This window comes from Odocoileus virginianus, chromosome 3 (genome assembly GCF_023699985.2).
Source record: "Odocoileus virginianus isolate 20LAN1187 ecotype Illinois chromosome 3, Ovbor_1.2, whole genome shotgun sequence".
In the NCBI taxonomy this organism is placed as follows: Eukaryota; Metazoa; Chordata; class Mammalia; order Artiodactyla; family Cervidae; genus Odocoileus; species Odocoileus virginianus.
In genome coordinates, this window is record NC_069676.1 from 18,553,404 (window position 1) to 18,569,667 (window position 16,264).

At 43.8% G+C, this 16,264-nt stretch overlaps 1 protein-coding gene across 1 annotated transcript in view; it reads right to left on the reverse strand.

Annotated features, from left to right (window-relative positions):
- LOC110138374 (zinc finger protein 555) overlaps nucleotides 1–16,264 on the reverse strand; it is a 34,107-nt gene that overhangs the window by 157 nt on the left and 17,686 nt on the right. The window contains 2 exon segments of the mRNA XM_070465010.1: nucleotides 1–1,400; nucleotides 2,613–2,739. Coding sequence (XP_070321111.1) covers nucleotides 1–1,400; nucleotides 2,613–2,739 — 1,527 coding nt within the window.

Below are 16,264 nucleotides of genomic sequence, written 5' to 3' on the forward strand. Positions count from 1 at the left end.
AACTGAAGGCCTTCCCACATTGCTTACATTCGTACGGTTTCTCTCCAGTGTGCATTCTCATATGTATTGGTAGGGATGAGGGCCACTTGAAGACTTTACCACATTCCTTGCATTCGTACGGTTTCTCTGCAGTATGCGTTCTCACATGCTGTTGCAAAAGTTCAGGCCAACTGAAAGCTTTCTGGCATTGCTCGCATTCATAAAGCTTCTCGGCGGTGTGCCTTCTCATATGTTTCTGTAAGGAGAGGTGACAGTAGAAGGCTTTCCCACATAGCTTGCATTCATAAGACTTGTCTCCAGGATGCATTCTCACATGCTCTCGAAAGCAAGCAGACAAATTGAAGGCTCTTCCACACTGTTTACATTCATAGGGTTTCTCCTTAGTGTGAGTTCGCAAGTGTTTTCGTAAGGATATGGGCCAGTTGAAAGTTTTCCCACACTGACTGCACTTGTAAGGTTTCTCTCCAGTGTGCACCCTCATGTGTCCTCGAAAGGAGGATGGGTGGCTGAATGCTTTTCCACACTGGTCACATTCATAGGGTTTTTCTCCACCGTGCGTCCTTTCATGTCTTCGAAATGACTGGGGATAGATGAAGGTTTTTCCACATTGCTTACATTCATAGGGCTTCTCTCCAGTGTGAATCCTTTCATGCCTTCGAAAGGACTGAAGATAAATGAAGGTTTTCCCACACTGTTTACATTCATAGGGCTTCTCTCCCGTGTGTGTTATCATGTGCCTTCGAAAAGCTGAGGAATAACTGAAGGCTTCCCCACATTCCTTACATTTATGTGGTGTCTCCCCGGTATGTGATATCATGTGTCTTCGAAAAGTTGAGGAGTAGCTGAAGGCTTCCCCACATTCCATACACTTATAGGGCTTCTCTCCAGTGTGTGTTATCATGTGTCTTCGAAAAGTTGAGGAGTAGCTGAAAGCTTTCCCACATGCCTTACATTGATATGGTTTCTCTCCAGTGTGAGTTCTCACGTGACTAGTAAGACTTGAAAAATCAATGAAGGCTTTCCCACATTGCTGACATTCGTAGGTTTTCTCAGCCGTATGAATCCTGATATGCCGGTTGAGGGAAGAAGTACGGGGAAAGGTTTTTCCACATAATTTACACACAAAGGGCCTTTCTCCATTATGGATTCTCACATGTGTCCTTAGGTGTGAATGACAACTGTAGGCCTGCCCACAGTCCTGACACTGATACGGCTTATGTCCAGTGCGAGCAGTGCTGTGATTCTTGAGTGAACAATGCATGAAGGCTTTTTTGTATGCACTGTATTCATACTGTTTTACTCCAGTGAGAGTTTTCTGGTACAGGTTAAGATTTGGAATCTGACTGAAGCCTTCCCCACAATGATCATTACTTTCATGGAGTCTTTCCACCACATGATTTCTGTTAAACATGAGAAGCATGTTATAAATGGTTTCACTTTATTAGTAAGTACAAGGATTACAGGGCTTCCCAGGTGGTGCAGTGATAAAGAATTTACCTGCCAATGCAGGACACACAAGAGACATGGGTTCAATCCCTGAGTCGGAAAGACCCTCTAGAGGAGGAAATGGCTACCCACTTCAGTATTCTTTCCTGGAGAATTTCATGGACAGAGAAGCCTGATGGGCTACAGTCCATGGGGTTGCAAAGAGTCAGACATGACTGAGCACACACACACACATACACACAGGATTACACTATCATGGATTTCACTGAATGGGTAAATTTTCTCACTGATTTGACTTCTTTTAAAGTGGAATGAACTCAATGCCACGAAAGGGGGCTCAACTGCAACCATTACAAAAACAAGTGTTTCTTAAACATGATCTCTCCTGCTGATTGTTTTCAACTGTTTCTAGCACAACATGAATGTCAAATTTAAAAAAATCTTCGTGAAACTCTCTATGAATAAACAAATCTGACCTAGGCTTACGTGTGCTTTGTTTGCTTTTTAAACTTCGTGACATGCTAAGATTCCCTCCTGAAATACTGCTTTCTCTGAGTGCAACTCACCTCGGGTGTCTACTCTGGTATGTGTACTGATCTTCAATGCTGAGTTCTTCCCAAATTTTTCCTAAGACAAAGGGCCAGGAATCATTTCCAGTGAACTTTGATATTTTATGTTCTTTGGATATTTTATTCCCATAAATATCCCGCTGAGAAACTGACCCATTGGCCTTACATTGAGTCTCATCATCTGAAAGCAAAAAGGGAACAAATCTTACAAGAAAGAAGCTACCTGTTAGTCAAGAAACAAACTGAGGCATTTATCTGTGTCAAGACTTCATCAAAAACAGTACAAGGGGTCAAAATGGTGAGCACTTTAATAAACACAGTAAACTTCTCTCAAGGTTCTAAAATAGAATTTACTGGCTCCAAGGCCCCTTGAAACCTGTATCTACTAGTGATATTAAGGGAGCTTTCTTTACAGAAAAGAAAAACTCAGTTTAATACACAGAATCACATTTTTTGTGGGTAGATTCAATGGTAGTTGTGACCACTTCTGTCTTATTAGTTAACATATTTCCTTTCTACATTCTACTTCTCAGAACAGTGATGTGCCAGATATGCTTGTCTCTAAATAACTAAGTGAAAGAATGACATCATTCTTACCCACTGAGGCTAGGTTTCTGAAGGTCTCCAGCATCACGTCTCTGTAGAGCTCCTTCTGAGCAGAATTCAGCAAAGCCCACTCCTCCAGGGTGAAGTTCACAGCCACATCCTCGAAGACCACCGAGTCCTGAAACAACCAAAATATGTACAGGAGCTTGGATGTGATTCATGACACTGAGCAACTGGGCTCAAGTCACAGGAAGCTCAAACAAGATTTTGTGGTCACCAAACATTCACCCTGTGACTCAGTCGTCACACCTCCTAACTTTATGTCCACACTCCTGCCCTCATAGATTAGTGATTCAGTTGGTAAAGAATCCGCCTGCAAAGCAGGAGACTGCCTGCAATGCAGGAAACCTGGGTTTGATCCCTGGATCAGTAAGATCCCCTGGAGAAAGAAATGGCAACCCACTCAGGTGCTCCTGCCTGGGGAATTTCATGGATAGAGGCGCCTGGCAGGCTACAGTCCATGGGATTGCAAGAGTCAGACATGACTAGCAACTAAACCACTACCACTAACACACTCAACTTACCTCTACATTTCTACTGTGACCACTTCAAGTCTCACTCTTCTCTAACCAAAGGATTCAAATCATGTTGGAGAAATGAAAGTACTATACAAACAAAACAATATTTCCATTTTTTGAAACTTTTATTTATTTTCTTAACACCAAAAACATATTATATTGCAGTACAGCCAATTAAGGGCTTCCCAGGTGCTTTGAATGGTAAAGAACCCACCTATTAATGCAGGAGACATAAGAGACATGGGTTCAGTCCCTGAGTCAGGAAGATCCCCTGGAGGAGGGCATGGCAACCCACTCCAGTATTCTTGCCTACAGAATCTCCTGGACAGAGGAGCCTGGCAGGCTACAGTCTGTAGGATCTCAAAGAGTCAGACATGATTGAAGCAATTTAGCATGCACGCACAGCCAGTTAACAATGCTGTGATTGTTTCAGGTAAACAGTGAAGGGACCCATCCATACATATACATGTGTCCATTACAATATTTGCATTTTAAGAACTGTCAACCCCCTTGCGACACAAGAGACTTTATAGCTTCTTCCTACAGCACACCATTCATAAACACATGAAGCTCAAGGTCAGCCTGAATGAGGTTCAAAGGAATAAAAGCACAATGAAGGTGGGACTTCCCTAGTCCAGTGGTTAGGACTCTGCACTTGCAAATCACAGAGCACAGGTTCAATTTTTAGTCAGGGAACTAAGATCCTGCACTGCCACATGGCGCGGGCAAAAATAAATAAATGATTTTTAAGAACGTACAATGAAGGACTGGACATATTTCCTTCTTTTCCCCCAACCAAATATGACAGGCCAATGGGCCTGTGGGAACCCAGTGTGCTGCAAGGGCCAACTAGCCATATTGTCTTAAAGAACTCCAGGTCATAAGGACAGTCCAACTGGCTGAATAAAGTATTTCTTTTGAATATGCATTAATTTTAACTTTTCTGTGTAATAGTTATCACCAGCCCAGTTTCTACTCTTTTTCTCTATTTTCATGATAATAGGAAGTAAAAATTCCATACATTCTCTACATTCCTGAGCCAGTGCTGCTGCTCAGCAGTTCTGAGCTCACACACACACACGTTCCATGATGCTCTTCTACAGGAGGCATAAAAGAGTACCCTTATGATCTTGAGGCAAAGGTTAAGAGTCCTACTTTGCAAAGGCCTTTAACATCAGTAACATTTGACAGCAAATTTACCCTTGACTATAAAATACATAAAGGATTCCAGTGCCTTCCTACAAAGGAAACACTGCCTTGCCTCAAGTTCCAGGAGACAGTGATTCCACACAAAACAACCTAGAGGCTGCACTCTCAGTTTCTCTTATGTCCACGTCCCTCCCCTGGTGGGCACATGAGCAAGTCAGGCCAAGTCCTAAGCACAAGAGCGACTGAGCTGCATGCCTCCCTTAAGCCATGTTTCCTTTTTTTTTTTTTTCTTTTGCTTTTAAAGTTCATCAACCCAGAGACATTCCATGAGCAGAGGAAAGAAAACACTTTTCTGCAACAATTCTGATGCCATAATTTAGTACCTATTCAACAGAGCATAACAGGAACATCCCTATTGTACAGGAGCTTCTTGAGTCAGGTGAGTTACTCATGATACAGTTGCCTGTAGTGTTTCCTCTATTGAACGTGCAGGAAAAGAGTGGACACTGCAAACCTTAACTTGATCCCTGGCAATGATTGCTGGTGAGGAGGCAACACTGGCCTTGGCTGGCATCTGGGAACTTAAATTTTTGAAGGTTTCACACTGCCATAATTATTACTCCCTATCTCTAAACTGATAGTTAATACTGAGCACCTGCTTTTTGTTTGGGTATCTGGGCTTTGGGTCCATGCTGGGCACAGAATGCTTACAAAATCAGCTGTCAATAAAAACCCCAGGGCACTGAGTCCCTAATGAGCCTCCAGGAAATAGTATTTCACGTGCTGTCACAACCTGGGCTGTGAGGTGTGTTCTGTGTGACTCCACTGGGAAAGGTCTCTTAAAAGCCTGCACGTGGTTTTCTTCAGATTTCTCCTCATGGCCATTTTCCCTTTGCTGAGTCTGCTTTGTCCTTTTGTTGTGATAAATTCTAATCATGAGTACAACTCTGTGCTGAGTCACGTGAGTCTTACCTGCAGAACCACAGGTGGTCCTGTGGTCACCAGACACATCAGAAGTGGGATTTGCTGAAACAATCCAGACTCACTAAAATATGGGAAAAGCACTGTCTGGGAAGTGGAGGAAGAAGGAAGAGGGGATGATGATTGGGTCATCTGGGGTATGAAAGGCGACTGAACTGCCTGCTGTGAGGTTAAAAGTTGATCATGGTGAAAATGAGCGATCCAACTCCAGGAGGGCCAGCTCACTGAATATACCAGCTGCCAGTGGCCATGCTGGCCAAGTGAGAGGACAATCAAAGTCCAGCCCAGGTGACACCTCCGATTTTTGCTCTCTTCTGGGCAGGAGGTGAAACGCCCCTCAAGTTCCCAAAAGTGAGCTTTGGGTGAGGGAAAAAAGTTAGAAGACTGTACTGCATTAGGAGGAAGAAGAAAAACGTTCCTAGAGCTGAAGCAAAAGTTTAGACAAAACGAAGGGCAAGGGGCTGTCCAGTCTTTCTTCAGTCTGGCATGCAGGGCTGGCCTTCTGCTGGCATGTGGGAACTTGGGTCTGGGCAGCATTCTCACCGCCCTGACAGCAGTGGCTCCTCTGCCCTTTTATGCTAATAATATGGTTTATGCTGAAGACCAGCTTTCCTTCTGGGAGTATGCAATCTCAGTTCAGACTAATCACAGGTTGTCTACATGACCACCCCAACACAACCCTGGTAACTGAGCCTCTCATTAGTGTCCCGGGTGGATGGCACGTCAACCATGTTGTCACCACAGGCTGGGGGTGGGTGGGGGGGGGGAAGGAAGCCTGCTCTGTGTGATTCTGTTGGGGGGAGTGGGGACCCCTTAGGATCCTGCACTCAGTCTCCTCAGGAACTGGCCTGGGCACCTTTCTCCTGCTGACTCTGCTTTATTCCTGTGGTCAGAAATCAGAGCCGTGAGCACGGCTACACATTGAAGCCAGGGAGCCACCAAGTAAATCTGTGAAGCCAGGGTGGTCTTGGGAACTACCATGGGCTGAGGGTCTGTGCCCTCCGCCACCAAATTCAGGTTGAAACCTAATCCCCAAGGTGATGGTGTTCAGAGGTGGAGCCCTATGGAGTTGACCAGGGATGGGATTAGTGCCCTTATAAAAAGAACCCTAGAGAGCCTGCAATAAAGGAGACATAGGAGACTTGGGTTCCCCCCCTCCGGGTCTGGAAGATTCCCTGGAGAAGGAAATGGCAACCCACTTCAGTTTTCTTGCCTAGAAATGGACAGAGGAGCCTGGTGGGCTGTAGACCATGGGGTCGCAAAGAGCTGGACATGACTGAGTACACAAGCACACACACATATATATATCTTGATATAATTCAACATATTCAACATATTGGTTGAATTTGGAGAGTGAGGGGCCTGTCATTTGGGTTCATTTCCAGTTTGGTAGGAAAGCTGGTTCTACATTGAGGGCTGAGTTTCATTTCACAGAGGATTTTTTTTTTCTTCAATATTTCTGTCAACTATATATGTCATATGCATTTTCCTGCACTGATGTCATCTTATACAACAGAAAACGCTATAATCAACTCATAGGAATTATCTCTAATCATCTCAGTGTTGCTGAAAGCCATTTTATAATATTCAACAATCATACATTTAAAAACACTCTTACCAGTGGGAAACAGATGATAGTATGCATGATTAGATAAAGGAAAACAGATGAGAAGAAAAATTAAAAAAAAAAAAAAAACAAAAGAACATATAAATTCTATGAAGTTAACTGTTTTTTCCAAGACAATTAGATACAAATGAAGTATGGCCAGCTAACCTCTTAGTCAACATTATACTAGTGATCCAGTCCAGAAAATGCACAAACATGCAACACTAGAAACCAGGTTGTCTCAATGCCTAACTCAAACAACTGTACATCTATGACACCAACAGAACAAAATGATAATCATAGAATTATAAGAACAAGATCTCAGGATAAAAACTCAATATAAATTTCATTACCTTTCTAATTAAAAGCAACAGCAAATTGGAAAGGTCACTTTATTTTTTGACCATACCATGCAGCATGTGGGATCTTATTTCCCTGATGAGGAATCAAACCCAATCCCCTGCATTGGAAGCACAGAATCTTAACCAATGGACCATCAGGGAAGATCCTGGAAAGGTCACTTTGAAAAGATAACATACACCATGGTAAAAGCCAAATTGAAGTAGTACAAAATAAGTTTAATGACGGCTATAAAAAGAACCTAATAATTAGACTACCCTGGTGGTCCAGTGGATAAGACTTTGAGCTCCCAATGCAGGGAGTCCAGGTTCAATTCCTGGTCAGGGAACCAGATCCCGCATGCCACAACTAAGATATCCCAAAATCTGCAACTGAGACGCAGTGGAACCAAATAAATAAATAATGCATTAAAAAAAAGAAAAAGAAAAATTTAAAAACACTAAGGATAGTAACAAAGAAAAATGAAATAAATGACAAGACGGCACACATTGTTAAAAAGAAATCAGTTACCAAAATATTGATCCTCCCAAGACAGATCTAGGATCGTTATAAAATCCCATTAAATCCCCAAAACAGATTTTTTTTTTTTAGGATTTAACAAATACTAACTTTCCAACCTAATGAAAACAAATGGCCCTAAACAGTCAAAATATTCTGAAGAGCCAGGAGAGAACCTGCCTGGCACACTGCAAGGATTTTAAAGCAGCAGCACTCCTGAGAAGATGAATTGGCAGAGGAATGGGCCATTTGATCTACCTTGAGGAACAAAGTCCAAAGCAGACCTGTGTCTAAAAGGAGACCTGATTCACTACAGAGCAGCCACTGAGAGCCAAGCAGAGCCAAGCAGAAATGACAGACACTTCAGCACAAAGGACAGGACAAACTGGTGTCTAAGTAAGATCTGTGTATACCCACAGGTTTCAAGGATAATAAACAATTTATTGCAGATTTAAGCAAAGTGTATTGCAGGTAATGAACAACAATAGCATCTACTGTCAGAAATTAAATAACTGATATTTTTGGGTGAATCTTCACCATCTTTACCTATCATGCTATGAGGTATTTCCTTCACTTCTCTGCAGCTGACAGGAAGGGAAATCTCTATTTCTCTGACATGCTTTCCCCTGGAACTTTGGAGGCTATACCCCAGAATTCCATTTGTTAACTCAAAAGGACAGACCTCAGAAACTTACCACAGACAGGTGATTTTAAAAGAATGTTTAACGAACGGAATGGAAGATATTTCCTTTTTTTTCTTTCTTCTGAAACTCACCCCTTTGAAAATATTTTATTTTGTTTCCCGCTGTATTAATTAGATTTATTTTACATTTGCTGAAAATCTGAGGTTCCAGTAAGCGAACACATCTTTTCAAGGCAACAAACCCAAGGAGCGGCAGGGTCCCCAGACAAAGATAACCAAAGGGTCAAGTGCAGCCACGCCACCACGTGGGGCACCCCTCCCCAATCGCTCACTGAAGTGCTCTCTGAACAAAGGACACCAGCAGTGTCCCCGCTGTGTCGCCTGTGCATTTTGCTTGGGCGGGGGTGGCGGTTTGAGGGGTGCTACCCCACCTGATAGTGCGTTTTCCTTGACCTTGGCGTTAGTTTTTCTCACTTACCTTGTGAGAATCCACGGATCAGGAATTATTTGCCTTTTACCCTCAGGCGTCCGGTCAGCTGACAACTAGTGTCCCTCCAAGAAATGAGGGCTGGAGTTGGGGTCACTCAGGACCGAGGACCTACCAGGTGACCCCTCCCAGTCCAAGGTCCCCAAGCAGGTCTCCCCAAGCTCCCCGCCCGCCCCTGCAGACTGTCCGCTGGGAGGAACCGACCAGGGGCTGGTGTTCTCAGGGCCCTGTGCGGAAGGCAGCTGTGAGCATCTGGGTCACCCGGGTAGCTCTGAGACCGCTGACACACATGCGGGGACCGGACAGGACGCCAGGACCCCAGCCCGGGACCGCTTCCAGCCGGTTCAAATCAGCCCTTCCCGATGTTGGGCCCGGTCCCGCCCACTCACCATCTCTTCCCGGCTCCGGGCTCTCCCGGGAGTCCTCCCAGCGGCCCGGGCAGGTGAGAGACACAGAGACCTGACACCTGGGCCGGCGGGGAAGGCGCGCAGCAGCGCCAAGGCCCCCAGAGAACTACCCTCACTCGGGCAGGAAGCGTGCCCGCCCCCGACCCCGATTGGACGGTATTCCTGACACTCTTTTCGTCCGGGATTATGATTGGGAAATTCTTCACACTTCGCCGGTCTGATTGGGCAATCTTCGAACATTTTTACTGTCGGGGCTCCTGACTGGAAGGTTTCCCGAGACCCGCCTCCTTGTGCCCCTGATTGGACAATTTTCCGGCCCGCCCGAGCGCCTCTGATTTTTCCCGCCCTCTGACTGATTGAGTGGCTAGGCTTCGGGATACTATCTACTTGCCCCGGGCTCTGAGCAGAACTTGCTTCTGTGCCGGCGGGCCCTCCCAAGTCCTCCTCCTGGACTCGAAGTCCTGACTCAGTTTTCACAAGGAGCGTCCCTGTCCGGAACCGGGACTAGAGAGGACTGGACAGGGTGGGTGAGGAGGGGGTCTGGTGACCTCCGGGGCCGGGAAAAAGTCGGGCAGGGATCAAGGTCACCGTGGAAACATGACTTTTACTTAGGAACAAAGACGCTCATCATACTCTGCAAGTGGGGGTCTTGCTTGATTTTGACCTGTGACTTTTGACACGCGGAGGCCCCGCCCTTCGTCCCCGTCCTCACTACTGGGCCTTGAGGTCAGCAACCCAGGCAGAGTCCCCCGTGGGAGGTCAGACTTCCAGGGCCCATCTCCGTGCAGGACTGATCTCAGCATATCCACAGGTGTGAGACATCACAGTCCTCAGCTGTGCATTTTGCACTGCAGGGAAATTTATGTCTGATGGTGTTTTTAGAGTATCCCCAGAGAATACCCAGGGTCTGGTATTGTATAATACCAGATTTAATTATAATATAATACCAGATTAAGTACATTCACCAGTGTGAATGTACTTAATACCACTTTTTTTTTTTTTTAATCATTAGAAACACTTTTCATTCCTAGCCACTTGGCGACCCTTAAGTATCTGCGCTATCGAAAAAGCACATTGGGCTTTGAATCTTCTCAGGAAGAGTGGATGATCACACAATTCATAAGGTAAATCACAATTAAATGAAGATTATTTATTGGTGGGATTTTACTGTCATCCGCTTCCTTTATACAACAGTCGTGTAAATAGCATCAAACAGAAAGAAAAGTTTGTTAAATGCAGCCATAAATAATTATAATAAATATCCATCAAGTAACTTTACAATGCGTGTGTTTAAAAGCGAAGGGTTGGCTCTGTTTGGACCTCAATGTGCTATCTGTGAGACACAATTCTGTTAGCAGCTGACATTTAAAAGTGGTTAAGATGGTAAATTTCATGTTATGTGTATTTTGCCTCCTGCGTGCTCAGTTGCTCAGTCCTGTTAAACTCTTTGTGACCTTATAGACTATAGCCCACCAGGCTCCTCTATCCATGGGATTTTCCCTGAAAGAACAGTGAAGTGTGTTGTCATTTCCTCCTCAAGGGGCTCTTCCTGACCCAGGGATCAAACCCTTGTCTCCTGCATTGCAGGCTGATTCTTTATTTCTGAGCCACCAGGGAAGCCCATGTGTTTTTTGCCACAATATTTTTTTAAAAGGTTTTTAAAGGCTATGATATCCCTGAGGCAATTGAATTCCTACCTTAACTGATATAAAACAACAACCAAAAGTGCTTATATAAATTTGTGATGGACCTGAAAACTCTTAATACACTTACTAGATGGGTGCTAAACATCTAATGCATTTAATATGCCTGCTTCTTTCAGAAAACATTCTCTGATTTGATGTTAAATGTATGTCCAAACTCTGATATTGCTTGTCATTTAATTTACAGACAGAATTTTTAAAATTCCTTTTGTAGGGAATTCCCTGGTGGCCCAGTGGTTAGGACTGCACTCTTACTGTCACCGGCTCATATTCATTCCCTAGTTGAGGAACTAAAAACCCTGTAAGTCTCACAGCGTGGCCAAAAAATAAATACAGTTAAAATTCCTTTTTATAGGGTTTTCAAAAAGGTTTTAGATGCTTTCATAAAAATGAGTGTTAAGAAAATTAACATATAAAAAAGCTTCAAGGCAAAAATACTGAATTTATAAACTATTACAAATATATACTTTTAAAAATATAGATTAATGATGCATGCCTAGTTTCAGTAAATAGGCATGAATTTAATAACCTACCTCCCAATGGGCTCAAGTGGTAATGAATCCTGCCAATGCAAGAGACACAGCTTCTATCCCTGGGTCAGGAAGATCACCTGGAGAAGGGAATGGCTACCCACTCCAGTATTCTTACCTAGAGAATCCCATGGGCAAAGGGGTCTGGTGGGCTACAGTCCACGGGTCACAAAGAGTCAGACATGACTGAGCACGCACACACTTAAGATTGGGTGATGGCATGACCCTCCTCAAGCACTCCTGTTAGTTTGCCATAACATATTCAGAGATGTATTCTGTGAGCATCACACATAAAGAATATGTCATTTCATGTTAAGGTAAAAAATGAGGCTGTCTTCTGAATGCTTCACAAAATACCCATTGTCACAAGAGAGAAGAGTAACAGGTATGGTCGTCTGAGGAAAAAGAGGGGTGATGCAAGCTATATTCAGGCCACATTGAGATATTATTCCTCAAACACCCAAGAAGTGAAAGGGGCAGTGCAGACAAATCCCTCTCCCCTCTCCAGCCTTCCACCCTCCCTCCAGTTGGCAGAAGCTGCTAGCAAAGCAGAACCAACTTGGCAGCGTTTCTACCCACATCACAAAGCTAAGAATTGGAGGGCTCTTGGTGTTCAGCTAAATTGTGTCTGACTCTGCGACCCCATGCACTGCAGCATGCCAGGCTTCCCTGTCCTTCACTATCTCACAGAGTTTGCTCAAACTCATATCCATTGAGTCGGTGATGCCATCCAACCATCTCATCCTCTGTCTTCCCTTTCTCCTCTTGCCCTCAATCTTTCCTAGCATCAGGGTCTTTTCCAATGAGTCAGCTCTTCTCATCAGGTGGCCAAAGTATTGGAGCTTCAGCTTCAGCATCTGTCCTTCCAATGAATATTCAAGCTTGATTTCCTTTAGGATAGACTGATTTGATCTTCTTGCAGCCCAAGGAACTCTCAAGGGCCTTCTTCAGCACCACAATTCAAAAGCATCAGTTCTTTGGCACTCAGCCTTCTTTATGGTCCAACTCCCACATCTGTACATGACTACTGGAAAAACCATAACTTCGACTATAAGGATCTTGGTCTGCAAAGTGATGTCTCTGCTTTTTTATATACTGTCTAGGTTTATCATAGGTTTCCTTCCAAGGAGCAAGTGTCTTAATTTTGTGGCTGTGGTCACCATCTGCACTGATTTTGGAGCCCAAGCAAATAAAATCTGTCACTGTTTTCATTGTTTCCCCATTTAATGCCATGAAATGATAGGACCGGATGCTATGATCTTACTTTTTGAATGTTGAGTTTTGAATCAGCTTTTTTCACTCTCCTCTTTCATCGAAGGGTAGGTGCAACCAGAAGAATAAAGGTCCCCAAAGATGTCCACATCTTAACCACCAGGACTTGTGAATGTCACCTTAGGTTGTAAATTTGCAGGTAAGATTACGTTAAGGCCCCTGAGACGGGCATGACCCTGCATTCCCCAGGGGGCACCAGTGTCATCACAGGGTCTTTATAAGAGGGAAGGGGAGGGTCAGAGGCAGAGAAAGACAGGAGATGCTGCGCTGCTGGCTGTGAGGATGAAGGGAAGGGCCGGCTGTGAGCCAGGGATGCGGTGCCTCTAGAAGCTGGAAAATGCAGGAGCCAATGCTCCCCTGGAGCCTCCGGAGGGACCAGCCCTGCCGGCGCTTTGAATTTGGACTTCTGACCTCCAGAACAATGATAAGAATAAACTGTCTGTTTTAAGTCACTAACTATGTGGTAATTTGTCACAGCAGCAACAGGTAACTTATAGCATGGGTCCGAAGGAGAGACAATAGCTTAGAAAGTGGCACAAATAACTCCTCTTCTAAGTTTATCTTTCCTGAGGTAGTTTTGAACCTTCCATGTGCTCCTTCAACGTGGCTCTGCTAACGTTACAGTACCTCTCACAGTCATGGGATGAGTGTGCAGAGAACATCTCTGCATATTTGTTTTTGAAAATGTAGCATTTTTTGCAGAGATGATGTTCTAACTAGAATTTTTATCCCAAACCATAAGTATCCATAGTTGATTTCTGCATTCCTCATGGCGGCACATATTAATAATAACCACAACATAGGGGGAAGGGGGAGCATTTAAAAGCTATTATGGAACATTTCAGTAATACAGTGGAGAAGAAAGTGGCAACCCACTCCAGTATTCTTGCCTGGAGAATCCCATGGATAGAGGAGCCTGGTGGGCTATAGTCCATGGGGTCGCAAAGAGTCAGACACGATTGAGCACAGCAGCATAGGCAGGGAATAAGGTTTTGAATACTTATGTATCTCCTGCTAAGCTCTATTAAATCCTACACACTTACCACATATTCTGTTAGATTTTTGGGGTTTTTTTTTTTTTTGCCACACCATGTAACTTGCATGATCTTAGTTCCCTGACCAGGAACTGAATCCCAGCCCTTGGCAGTGAAAGCACAGAGTCCTAACCACTGGACCACCAGGGAACTGCCTCTATCAGCTTTCTTGAAAGAAAGAAAACATTGCAGATAGAGTTCAGATGCCCTGTGTATTACCTCCCAGACCCAATTACCCTCCGTTTCTTCCCAGGAAAAATCATCATCACAAATTTGGTGTTTATTATTGCCATGCCATACACATAGATCCATTCATTACATATAACATTTTCAAATTTCATTAAAATATCATTATACTGAACTTCCCTGGTGGCCCAGTGGCTAAGACTCTGCACTCCCAATGCAGGAGGCCTGGGTTCGATTCCTGGTTGGGGAACTAAGATCCCACAGGCTGCAAATAAGAGTTCACATGCCGCAACTAAAGAGCCTGTATGCCACAACAAAGATTGGAGATCCCTCATGCTACAATTAAAACCCAATGCAGGTTTGAAGGAATGAAGCAGGGCAGAGGCTAATAGAGTTTTGCCAAGAGAATGCACTGGTCATAGTAAACACCCTCTTCCAACAACACAAGAGAAGACTCTATACATGGACATCACCAGATGACCAACACTGAAATCAGATTGATTATATTCCTTGCAGCCAAAGATGGAGAAGCTCTTGCCAGTCAGCAAAAACAAGACTGGAGCTGACTGTGACTCAGAGCATTCCTTATTGCCAAATTCAGACTTAAATTGAAGAAAGTAGGGAACACCACTACACAATTCAAGTATGACCTAAATCAAATCCCTTATGGTTATACAGTGGAAGACAAATGGACAAATAGATGTAAGGGACTAGATCTGATAGAGTGCCTGATGAGCTATGGACGGAGGTTCGTGACACTGTACAGGAGACACCGATCAAGACCATCGCCAAGAAAAAGAAATGCAAAAAAGCAAAATGGCTGAGGAGGCCTTACAAATAGCTGTGAAAAGAAGAGAAGGGAAAAGCAAAGGAGAAAGGGAAAGATATATCCATTTGAATGCAGAGTTCCAAATAGCAAGGAGAGATAGAAAGCCTTCCTCAGTGATCAGTGCAAAGAAGTAAAGGAAAACAATAGAATAGGAAAGACTATAGATCTCTTCAAGAAAATTAGAGATACCAAGGGAGCATTTCATGCAAAGATGAGCATAATAAAGGACAGAAATGGTATGGACCTAACAGAAGCAGAAGATACTAAGAAGAGGTGGCAACAAAGAAGAACTGTACAAACAAACAAAAAAAAAAATAGATCTTCAAGACCCAGATAATCATGACGGTATGATCACCCACCTAGAGCCAGACATCCTGGAATGTGAAGTCAAGTGGGCCTTAGGAAGCATTACTACGAACAAAGCTAGTGGAGGTGATGGAATTCCAGTTGAGCTATTTCAAATCCTAAAAGATGATGCTGTGAAAGTGCTACACTCAATATGCCAGCAAATTTGGAAAACTCAGCAGTGGCCACAGGACTGGAAAAGGTCAGTTTTCGTTCCGATCCCAAAGAAAGACAATGCCAAAAATGCTCAAACTACCGCACAATTGCACTCATCTCACTCGCTAGTAAAGTAATGCTCAAAATTCTCCAAGTCAGGCTTCAGCAATACATGAACCATGAACTTCCAGAAGATGTTCAAGTTGGATTTAGAAAAGGCAGAGGAACCAGAGATCAAATTTCCAACATCTGCTGGATTATTGTAAAAGCAAGAGAGTTCCATAAAAACATCTATTTGTGGTTTATTGACTATGCCAAAGCCTTTGACTGTGTGGGTCACAATAAACTGTGGAAAATTCTGAAAGAGATGGTAATACCAGACCACCTGACCTGCCTCCTGAGAAATCTGTATGCAGGTCAAGAAGCAACAGTTAGAACTGGACATGGATCAACAGATTGGTTCCAAATAGGAAAAGGAGTACATAAAGGTTGTATATTGTCACCCTGATTATTTAACTTATATGCAGAGTACATCATGAGGAATCCTGGGCTGGATGAAGCACAAGCTGGAGTCAAGATTGCTGGGAGAAATATCAATAACCTCAGATATGCAGATGACACCACCCTTATGGCAGAAAGTGAAGAAGTAAAGAGCCTCTTGATGAAAGTGAAAGAGGAGAGTGAAAAAGTTGGCTTTCAACATTCAGAAAACTAAGATCATGGCATCTGGTCCCATCACTTCATGGCAAATAGATGGGGAAACAGTGGCCGACTTTATTTTGGGGGGCTCCAAAAATCACTGCAATGGTGACTACAGCCATGAAATTAAAAGACACTTACTGCTTGGAAGGAAAGTTATGACCAACCTAGACAGCATATTAAAAAGCAAAGACATTACTTTGCCAACAAACGTGCGTCTGGTTAAGGCTATTGTTTTTC